General features: G+C 42.0%; 1 protein-coding gene across 2 annotated transcripts; it reads left to right on the top strand.

Moving 5' to 3' along the window:
- Positions 1–11081, top strand: Unc50 (Unc50 RNA binding protein). 2 transcript variants are annotated; one of them, XM_067758522.1, is made up of 4 exons: positions 1–406; positions 494–559; positions 5123–5482; positions 10705–10876. In XM_067758522.1, exons 1-4 carry the CDS (start codon positions 148–150, stop codon positions 10857–10859), a joined length of 840 nt encoding a protein of 279 aa, XP_067614623.1. In that variant the 5' UTR covers positions 1–147; the 3' UTR covers positions 10860–10876. The 2 variants fall into 2 exon arrangements, with proteins under 2 accessions (XP_067614623.1, XP_067614631.1); XM_067758530.1 differs by lacking the exon at positions 10705–10876 and adding an exon at positions 10884–11081 and having other exon boundaries at positions 2–406.
- The last annotated feature ends 953 nt before the right edge of the window (positions 11082–12034 follow it).

Raw genomic sequence — 12034 nt, 5'->3', positions numbered from 1 at the left:
AGCTGTTGACAAACGGTGAAAGAGATGTAAATATTTGACGTGAATGATGTGTTGCCAATTTTAGCATAAGGGAAATAAAATTTGCTTCCACAACACAAATATCTATATGCAAAACGCGTAAGCAGGTTATTTTATATATTTCTTATTATGAAGTATTCAACTTCACCACCACCATCACTGGCTGGCTCCAGTTATGCGCCATCCTACACTTCATCCCGAGGACAGTCGCCGCTACCGCCGCCAGCAAATCACACAAGAAACTGCCTTTCAGCAACAAGCAAAAGTTACAAATATCTTCGGCGACTATTAAAATTTAATCAAATGGATTTCGAATTTGCTGTATGGCAAATGATTTATTTATTTATATCACCACAAAAAGTATACCGAAACTTCAATTATAGGAAACGTATGTAGATAACATCCACACTCTTAATTCTATTTTGATTTAATATCTTACATCCATGGGTTATCATATTGTTATTTATTTTTATAGAAACCAAATCACAATTCGCAAGAGATGATCCTGCGTTCCTAGTTTTATTGGTTATTTGTTTATGTGGTAAACTATTTTGTACATTTCTGCCGAAAATTGAGCATGCGGATATCGCACACTTAGATCTAAAGACAATCAACTGAAAAGATCGTTTGAAGAGGTATCAATCTACCTGTTTATTAAAAATACGCTAAAGAAATTTAAAATTGTCACCAACAAGTTAGTAGTCGGCCATTGTTCAATCGAGTTAAAAGATCGATCACTGTTGTTGTTGTTGTAGCAATGCTCGCCCCACCTAATAGCCGCGACCGATCACAAATTGTCATCAATATCCTCTAACGGGAGTCCAAGAAAACTTGCCGTTTCAACAGGGGTGGACCATAAGGAAAGGGGTGTTAGAGGCGTTGGTTCCACATTACAATTAAAGAGATGGTTGGTGTCATGTGGGGACACATTGCAAGCGGGGCATACATTTTGTATGTCGGGGTGGATTCTGGATAGGTAAGAGTTTAACCTGTTACAGTATCCAGAACGAAGTTGAGCAAGAGTGACACGCGTTTCCCTGGGGAGTATGCGTTCCTCTTCCGCGAGTTCTGGATATTTTTCTTCAAGTACTGGATTCACCGGGCAATTCCCGGCATAAAGGTCCGACGCCTGTCTATGGAGTTCACCAAGGACCTGCTTGTGTTTTTTCGCTTCATACGGCTGGGTTCTCATGTGCCGTATTTCCTCAAAATGCTTACGGAGATGACTCCTTAGGTCCCTAGGCGGTGCTGGTTCGTCAATCAGATGTCTGTTGGGATGCCCAGGTTTCTGGGTATTCAACAGAAACTGTTTGGTCAGCATCTCATTTCTCTCCCTGATGGGGAGTATTCTCGCCTCATTATGCAGATGGTGTTCTGGGGACATAAGAAGACAGCCCGTGGCGATTCTGAGAGCAGTATTTTGGCAGGCCTGTAGTTTCTTCCAGTGGGTAGTTTTTAGGCTTGGCGACCATATGGGTGACGCGTAGCACGTAATCGGCTGGCTAATTGATTTGTATGTGGTCATGAGCGTTTCTTTATCTTTTCCCCAGGTACTGCCAGCAAGGGATTTGAGGATTTTATTACGGCTCTGAATTCTCGGAACAATTGCGGTTGCGTGCACACCAAAATGTAGATCCTGATCAAACGTCACACCCAAGATTTTGGGGTGCAGGACAGCCGGTAGCGTAGTGTCATCGACGTGGATGTTCTCTATGGTCGACATTTGGGGCGTCCATGTTGTAAATAAGGTCGCGGAAGATTTAGTCGGTGACAATGCCAGGTTTCGCGAGGCGAAAAAACTGGAGAGATCAGGGTGATAGCCGTTTATTTTATTGCATAGCTCATCGATCTCTGGGCCTGGGCCTGTGGCCATTATTGTGCAGTCATCGGCGTAGGAAACGATTGTGACTCCTTCCGGTGGTGAAGGTAGCTTAGATATGTAGAAATTAAACAAAAGTGGGGATAGGACACCACCCTGTGGCACCCCCTGTTTAATTCTCCTTGGTTTTGATGTTTCGTTTCTGAATTGCACCGATGCCTGCCGACCACCCAGATAATTTGCGGTCCACCTTTTAAGACATGGGGGAAGGGTAGACCCTTCCAGGTCTTGCAGTAACGAGCCATGGTTGACCGTATCAAAGGCTTTTGATAGGTCTAGCGCTACGAGTACTGTTCTATGGTGGGGGTATTGATTCAAACCGCAATTTATCTGGGTGCTAATGACATTTAGCGCGGAGGTAGTGCTATGGAGTTTTCTAAAGCCATGCTGATGAGGGGCTAGCTGCAAATGTGCTTGGAAATAAGGTAGCAAAATGGCTTCAAGCGTCTTTGCCACTGGCGATAGGAGAGATATCGGACGATATGACTCACCTATGTTAGCTGGTTTCCCAGGCTTTAGTAGCGGGACCACCTTGGCCATTTTCCATTTCTCGGGTATGACAAAGGTGGAAAGAGACAGGTTGAAGACATGCGCTAAATATTTGAAACCCTCTTTCCCTAGGTTTTTAAGCATCGGCATGGCTATGCCGTCTGGGCCCACTGCTTTGGATGGTTTAGCGCGACCAATGGCGTCCTCAACCTCTCTAGCGGTGATGGTGACTGGTGACGCGCTGAATTTGTGTTTATGTGCGTGTCTATTGGCTCTCCGTCTATCTTTGTCAACCGTAGGATGCATTATATATTGTCGGCAGAAAGCGCTCGCGCATTTTTTCGCATCCGACAGCACCTTATCGCCAAAGGCGATGGAAACTTTGTCTTTGTGCTTAGTCGGATTCGATAGAGACTTTACGGTGGACCAAAGTTTACCTACACCGGTAGAGAGGTTACAACCTCTTAGGTGCTCTTCCCATTTCGCCCGCTTGTGTTCGTCCACAAGCAATCTGATGCGTTGGTTTATATCCCTTATTTGGGGGTCGCCTGGATCAAGCTGTCTTATAAGGCCGCGTTCCCTCGCTAAGCCCGCGTTCCCTCGCTAAGCTCGCGGCCTCCGCCGGGAAGTGGGGCCGGATTTCGGGAATTCTCCCGGCGGGAATGAAATGTGCCGAGGCGGATTCAATGACCTTACGGAAGGCACGCTCCCCTTGGCGGGCATCAGTCGGGATAGGGAGGGCAGCAAAGCTGCTGTCTGTTGCAGATTCATATTCTTCCCACTTTCCTTTTTTGAAGTTTATGAAAGTGCGTTTTTCGGTGACGATGAAGTCGGCGGTACGCTCGAACGAAATAAGTATGGGCAGGTGGTCGGATGCCAATGTTACCATCGGCTGCCAGTTGACGCAGTTTACGAGTTCTGCGCTCACGATTGAGATATCTGGCGAGCTATGACAGCTTCCTACCATACGTGTGGGGGCGTCTCCGTTTATTGTGCAGAACGTCGTTTCTTATATTTGATCCGCCAACATCTCACCCCTACTGTCCGCCCGCAAGTTTGAATGCCATAGGTCGTGATGGGCATTGAAATCGCCTAAGATAATGCGATTGTTGCCAGTGAGTAAGGCCTCGATATTAGGGCGGTATCCACTGGGGCAACAGGTGACAGGAGGGATGTAGATGTTGATGATTTCTAGATTTGCATCGCCTGACCGAACAGATAGGCCTTGACGTTCTAAGACATTGTCCCTGCGGTCTTTCCTGTGGACATTATACCCAGAGCAGGTCTGCAATGCAGGTCTTGCTGTGAGTTTAGTCTCTTGAATCGCAGCAATGAGGATGTTGTGCCGCTTCATGAAATCGACTATTTCCGTAATCTTCCCAGTTAGTCCATTACAGTTAAACTGCAGAATTCTGAAGTGCATGAGGGGTGACGCCGCCACTCTAGGGGTAAGTGACGGGTGACTACGCCTAGGTTGTGGAAGGCCAGGACGCAATTGCTGGTGTGGCCTTGGGACTGGGCGCCCTTGGGCAAGCATTGGGGTACCCGGATGATTTGGGTTTGCGACCTGGCAACATGGCGCGATGAAACCCGTCGAGGGGTTGCCGTCGCGGAGACCAGAACATCTAGGAAAGTGGCACCACCCAAGGCAGGAGCTGCATTGAGCGGATGTCGCAAACCTATATATTCTGTGCTGGCAGACGGTGCAAACGGAGGTAGGGATTAAGAGTCTGTTTCCCTGACCTGCATGATTGCTGCCAGAAAAGAGGGGGGAGAAGAAGATGGGGGCAGGGGCTGATGCTCAGCATTGCTACTAGCTCTACTACCAAGGTAGTAGTTATGAGTGGTTACAGCTGTTTGAGTTGTTGGCGCCGTGGGGCGCGACCAGCAGCGGGTACTTGTTGTGGCTTGCTGAGCAGCGAGGCTGCTGGAAGGTAGTGGGGGGGGGGGGGGGCGCTTAGGCGTAGACTACGGGACGCCCTTGGGCGTGAGCAGCAAGGAGCCACAAAAGATTTATAAAAGTTACGTGGACGTCGGGTTTTGGGATCAAGCCCAGAACAACCTGTCCGATGCAACCATCCCTTGCACGAGACACTGAACAGAGTATGACCGTCCTAAAAATATTCTTTTCTGGCAAATGCAGCAAAACCATTTCTCAGGACCGGGGTCAGGAGACGGACCCGGATTGGGTTCGATACCTTCCCGGAGTAAGAGAATATGTAGCAGTCCTGCTGCAAGGAGCTGCTGGGAGGATGACAATTTGTGGGAGGTACGAAACAAATTAAATGGGGTTACACTGAAATGACAGTCCTTGGTCGGGAAAAATCCCGAGTCGCTCCGGTACATAGAACCGACTGCCTTGGGAAGCGAAGATCGATCACTCTTGAATAAAGGCTGTTGCCTGTTGTTTTAACTATACTTTGTCCTATCCCCTTAACGGGAACGCCCTAGGCAGCAGTTTGGCAAACACTCTGGGCGTATTTCTGACATGAGAAGCTCTTCAGCGAAAATGTTCTCTGCCTTGCATTTACGTTCGGAGTGGCCATAAAACCTGTAGGACCTCCCGCCAATTTGTAGGAGAAAATAAAAAGAGCACGACGCTAATAGGGTTTTATCTTCTCGGAATATATATAGCGCCAAGTATTTATTAATTTTTTATGTAAATTCCTTTAGATCTAGGTGTGCTTTTCGTACGTGATTTTTTCATTCTTATCATAACAATTCTAATTTCTACAGTGACCTCATTGGTGCTTGCATGGACAATGGGCTTAAATTTCTTACAAAGTATTTCATTCATATTTTATGTTGTCTTTGTGGATTGCATATTTGCTGGGGTTGTTGTTGCCTCATTTCTTTGGTTGGTGACGAATCGTTATTTGCGCAGCAATAGTATGGAACCGGATATCGAATGGGGCTACGCTTTTGATGTACATCTTAACGCATTCTTTCCACCATTAATGTTACTGCATTTTGTGCAGTTATTTTTCTATGAATGGATTATAAGTCAACCTTGGTTTCTTGCAAGATTACTCGGAAATACATTCTGGCTGCTAGCAATGGGTTATTACGTGTATATAACATTTTTGGGGTATAACTGTAAGTATATACAATATATATATATATATATATGAGTTCCATATCAAAGCACAATAAATGTTGATGCAACTTTTCCCGGATTTCCATTTAATGATATTCCCTGTTCAACATCCAGATGATTGTTAGTGAAAGGTATAAAGAGAACAAGAATAGCTATCCTGTTTAAAGTTAAAAATTTGGATTTGTACTAAAACATGACATTTTCTTAATATATTTATTTTCTCAATATAATTATTGTGCTTTCGTATGAAGCATATCACAAAAAAAAAAAAGTCGAAGATTTGCGCCCGAACCCGAATACTTGTGGAGATTAAAGAAAAGTTAACAGCACCTTGTATAAACATCGAAATTGGTTTTTTTTATAACATGTTTGTTTTATCATCGATTTCATGCTTGTATACCTAAACCTTTATTAAACGAAATTCCAGACATTATTGATCCGCTAACGCTGAAAAGTCTACATTAGACTTGTAAGATCCATTTTGGAATATGCCTGCATCATTTGGGACTTAGACTTCGTCACACACTCCAGCCGGTTAGAAAAAGTTCAAAGGAGATTCACTAAATTCGCCCTTCGACGAATGTTCACTTTTGAATCGATGCCATCTTATGAACTAAGGTGTAGAATTTTAAATATTTAGTGCCTTAATAGTCTAAGCATTTTATCAAAGACATTTACGGCAACAAAATCGATTCTCCGGAACTACTTTTTCTTCTCCCTTTCTATGCACCTGAAAGGTTTCTAGGTTAGATTAGGTTGAGGTGGCTGCCCGACGGCACACTTAGGCCAGTAGTATTAAGGCCCCATTACTGACACTTATCATAGACTTGACTTGACTTGGCGTAAACTTGGCAACTTAGCCTTGATTATACTCCACTTAGCGCATACAATCTGGCATCATAATCAATAAATGTCAATTTGTATGACAAAATGTCAAATTGAAATGGAAACTAACAAATGGCATCTCAAAATGTAAACGTCACTTAGAACTTACATAGAAAATCAAAATTCAAAAGACTTCTAAGTCAAGTTAAGTGTTGCTAAGTTTTGAGTAATCAGGAACATGTAATGTTCATTTAACAGAACTGTAAGAACTGTTCTCAAGCCAAGTTAAGTCTATGCTAAGTATCAGTAATGTGGCCTTTAAGCCCGTTGTGATACCACGAAAATACACCGTTACCTTTCCTCTTCGAACCATTTTTAGGACCCGTTTTCTCCTCATCCTCTTCACAAATCCTACAGCATCGACGATAAGGTGCTCCTAACCTTTCTGCATGTCTACCTATGAGGCAATGACCAGTTAGTGCACCCACAAGTGTGGAAATTGTATCCCTTATTAGGTTGTACAAGTAACGGGCTCTTTTAGGATCCCATTTAGGCCAGGTTTCTTTCGATATTCGACGCCCCGATGTTTGTAGCCATCTTTCGTCGGCTTGATGATGTATGTGCTCTTTTAGCATTAGCTTGCATGTGGACAGGGGCATATCTAAGCGTTCTTGCCAGGAAGAACCTGCCTAGCGAGTTCACATGCAATGCAGTTTCCCTCGATCCCTATGTTCAGGGACCCATGTGAGGTGTACACGGTTCTGTTGAGCCATATCTTGAAGAGATCGGCGACAGTTTAGTGCTAGTTCAGAATTGAATGAGTAGGAGCCAAGAGATTTTATGGCAGCTTGGCTGTCGCTGAAAATAAAAATTTCTTTGCCGACGGTGTGTGACCATATCCTAGCTGGGGCTACCATTATGGCTGCAACTTCTGTCTGGAATACACTGCAGTTGTCGGGTAGTCTGAAGGAGAGCTGGAGGTCAAGGTCCCTTGAGTATACTCCACCTGCAACTCTACCGTTTAGCTTGGAGCCGTCCGTGTATATGGAAATGCTGTTGTCAATAGCAAGGCACCTATCCGACTCCGTTCAGTCATCCCCGCTGGAATGTTTATCTTAAAGTTGGTTTGCGCAACTGTTGTGTACGCACAGCGATGCGTGATAGGAAGAAGAAAACTGTATTTGTTTAGTATACTTGAGTGTCCTGTGGTCTTGTTGTTCCAACACGAGAACTCCCTATAAATGTGTCTAAGGGACAAATACATTTTTTAATTTCAAACGCGTAGAGCGAATTTTGCAAATAATGAACCTATTCACATAATGATTTCCTAATGTAACTCTCTTTGCAATTATGCCGATTTTAACTCATGTAAAGAACATTTTAAAGCTGATATTGTTGATTACTTTCCTTTCAATTAATTGCCGTGTTTTTTTTTACACGTAAACGTCTATACGCTTAAACTTTATATGGATTGCTAAGCGTCAAACTTTAAATACACCTCTGAAATTGATACGCATAAAATGTGTACTACTAAATTTCAATACACATTATACTCAGATGTAACTGAAATATGTGTTTTTGTTTCACCCTCTACACTAATTCTATGTGTGTCCACAATTCATCGCAACTGATTTAGCTATATGTTATACCCTATGGCCATCAGAGGGTTGTGTCTCCGCTTTTCGGTACACCCTGTGGCTGTAGCTAGTTATTTAACCACTGCCGCTAGATGGGTCTCCTAAGCATTATATAAGCGAGGATAGGCGTTTTTTTTCACGCGCAAACGTAAACGTATACGCGTGTATAAATAAATAATAGTTTAAAAAAACTAAAAAACACGCTTTTATAGCTAACCGAACAAAAAAATAGAAAATAATTTTCAATTAAAAAGAGTTTATATAACAGTAGTAGAAGGTCAAACAATCATTTATAGTTACTCACCTCAAAATAAAATTATAATAAAATTTAAGTTATTTACAAACCAATTTAATTCTGAGTAAAAAGCGTGAGGTGCATTTGACTACATTTCATATCTTCCCTCTCAGATAGTTGCCAATAGAATGATTGTAACATTCAATATCAAGCACCCCACGCTTTTTACTGTGAATTAAATTATTTTGTTCATAACTTAAATTTTATTATAATTTTATTTTGAGGTGATTAACTATAAATGATTGTTTGACTTTCTACTACTGTTATATAAACTCTTTTTAATTGAAAATTATTTTCTATTTTTTAGTTCGGTTAGCTATAAAAGCGTGTTTTTTTTTTAGTTTTTTTAAACTATTATTTATTTTTAATTTTTTAGTTCAAGTAATTTTAAAAGTTTTAGTCGAGAGTGATGAAACCTAGAAACGCCAGCGGTCCATGGATGACTCCAACCCCACGGCACCGAAAAGGGCCAAGACGCAGGGAGGCTGGACGCGGTCTTTCGCCGAAATTGCCAAGGGTCGGCAGATCATTGGCATTATAGACGAGAGCAGCGAAGATGGCAGGATCCCGAAACAGCAGTGGAAGTGGATCGAGGCCGCGCTCGCTACGGTGGCTGGTAAGGTTAAGAAAGACAACCCTGGTCCACCGCCATCTTACACCGATGCAGGGTGGTTCCAAGGCAATGCCAAGATGATTGCCTGTGGGTACGCCAGGTCGGTAAACCTCTATAGGGCCGCCGTCACGCTGATAGGGGTAGTATATTCGGGCGCGAGCCTCAAGGTAGTGGAGGCGTGTGATATCCCCTCACGACCAAGGGCTAGAGCCTGGGTTCCAGTGACGCCAACGGACCCAGCTGACATCCTGGAGCTGCTCCAGGAGTACAGCCCGCCACAGGTTTGGAAGTCAACCCGGATAAAACCTAGCTTGTCCTCTTCACGAAGAGGTACAAAGTACCAAATCTTATACCGCCAAGAATTGGGGGTACGTTCTTAGCGTTTAGCGATCAAGTCAAGTATTTGGGAGTCATTCTCGATAGGAAGTTATTATGGAGTGACCATATAGTGGAGCGATCCAAGAAGGCAGCAGCAGAGCTGTTCACCTGCAAGAGGGCAATTGGCACCTCCTGGGAATTCTCCCTTAAGGTGGCCTACTGGATTTACACAGCCATTGTGCGCCCGATTCTTCTTTATGGTGCCTTGGTCTGGTGGCATGCACTAGCTAAAAGTACCTATCTTAAAATGCTTCAAAAGGTGCAACGGAGTTCGGAGCTCTGCATTACCGGGGCTCTAGGCTCCACTCCAGATTCCGTTACATACATACATGGATACATAGATACATAGATAGGTACAGGCCAAGCTAATAAAGGCGTGTTAAAAAGGGCTCCAGTATGCTCTTTCGTAGATGTGCCATGCATCCACTTCTATCATTAATAAAATAATGCGTTTTTCGCATTACGTGCAAGGTTTCAAATCTATGGCCATTTGGGGTGGTCATAAGTTCAATTTACCTTATGTCCGTTAACCTTATGTCACCCCACCATCACATTATTGCATTGTCATCGAGCCTTGTTACGTGTGCAAAGTTTCAATCAAACCTATGGCCACTCAAAGTGGTAATAACGCCAATTGACCTTATGGCCGTTGACCTTATGTCACCGCACCATCACATTAATGCATTATCATCGAGCCTTGATACGTGTGCAAAGTTTCAATCAAACTTATGACCACTCAAAGTGGTAATAACGCCAATTGACCTTGTGGCCGTTGACCTTATGTCACCACACCATCACATTAATGCATTGTCATCGAGCCTTGATACTTGTGCAAAGTTTCAATCAAACTTATGGCCATTCAAAGTGGTAATAAGGCCAATTGGCCTTATGGCCGTTGACCTTATGTCACCGCACCATCACATTAATGCATTGTCATCGTGTGCAAAGTTTCAATCAAACTTATGGCCATTCAAAGTGGTAATAAAGCCAATTGACATTATAGCCGTTGACCTTATGTCACAACACCACCACATTAATGCATTGTCATAGGTCCTTGATACGTATGCAAAGTTTCAAATTAATCAGACTTCTAGAAACCGGTGAAAATTAAGCTCAAAGATTCCGTTACATACAGGCCAAGCTAATAAAAGCGTGTTAAAAAACACGGCTAATATGTTCCGGTATTCCTATTAATATTTATGTACATACATATGGAAGCCATAGGGTATTTAAAAAAATTGTTATTAGGTCCTATGTAATTATAAATCGTTACGATATGTTTTGCAATTTTCTTAATTTTATCTAAGTTGTTACATATCTGTGACGACTATGTCCGGTACATAAATAAATAATAATAGATATGCTGTAAAGGTATTTATTCTGTAGTAAAAAAATTACTATCCTTTTAGTATTTGGCACCGTGCAAAAATGTAAAATAACATATAGAAAATTCTAATTTCGTTGGTTTTACAGGGTGCCGATTTCTTTTAACTATTCTAAAGGTAAGTGTCAATAAACAGCCAGCACATTTTCCACCTTTTTGCTTCATGCATCGTGATATGCTGTATGTATATGCATATGTATTGTACATGCATGCATATTTTATGTTTATACTAAAATCTAATTAATATATTCTCTTTATATTTTAAAAGGTATACCACATTTGAAGAATACACGCCTGATTCTTATACCGTTGCCTATAATATTCCTTTTTTACCTTGTAACCGTTATTATTGGTTGGAATGTAACGATTTCTTTTATTAATTTTTATAAGTATCGTGTGTACTAAATGACCATAATATTTCTGATATAAATAATAAGTCGTATACAATAATGAAGTTAGAAAGAAATATTTTTTTATTTATATAAGGTTATAGTTACTTCATATGTACATACATAGCACCAATACAATCATAATCTAGTTGTACGCAATAATAAAATGAAATTCAGTGGTGCATAAAAAAAATGTAAGGCGCGATAACCTCTAAAGAGATTTTAGGCCGAGCTTCTCTTCCAATTTGCGCCGTGCTCCTCTTTATTTTCCCTACAAATTGGCCGGACGGGACCTACATGTTTTATGCCGACTCCGAACGGCATCTGCAAGGCAGATGAGTTTTCATTGAGAGCTTTTCATGGAATAATACATTCCGAGCGCTTGCCAACCACTTCCGATTCTCCTAATTGAATTTTGATGTTGCTTTGACCGGGTGTGAACCCAGAGCATATGGTGTGGTAGGCGGATCACGCTACCATCACACCACGGTGGCCGCCAATGTGCATAGTCATAGTAAAAATAAAATAGGGTTTATATTTAGGTGCACCTTTTTTGACAGATGGCTTATAGAAAATTATGCCAAAACGCAGCATCTAAATTTAAAACCTAATTTATTTTGTCTATGACTATGCGCTATTTTGTTTTGTTGATTTTCCAACAGGGTGGATAATTTATGTGTATTGGCCCAATTTCCTTTATCCGTTGTTAAATTTGGTTTGGATACAAACTGCCTTCGGCGTTGTGTCATCTTCAGTGTCGAAAACGAAAAATTACATATCATGATAACACTATCATTGTCTATTTAATGACCAAGTACCTGGGCGACCGAGCTTTGCTCGGCAATCTTCCAGTATGCCGCATAACATACTGTTCTACATGTCATCATTAATCAAACTCAACTTTTTTTATATGTACATATATTATATACTTTTACTTACCAATATTTGATTTCCACCGTGGTGTGATGGTAGCGTGCTCCGCCTATCACACCGGGCAAAGCAACATCAAAATTTTATAAATAAGATTTTT

This window comes from Eurosta solidaginis, chromosome 1 (assembly GCF_040869045.1).
Source record: "Eurosta solidaginis isolate ZX-2024a chromosome 1, ASM4086904v1, whole genome shotgun sequence".
NCBI lineage: Eukaryota > Metazoa > Arthropoda > Insecta > Diptera > Tephritidae > Eurosta > Eurosta solidaginis.
The sequence above is the reverse complement of the archived record's forward strand: the minus strand, read 5'-3'. Positions and strand labels throughout refer to the sequence as shown.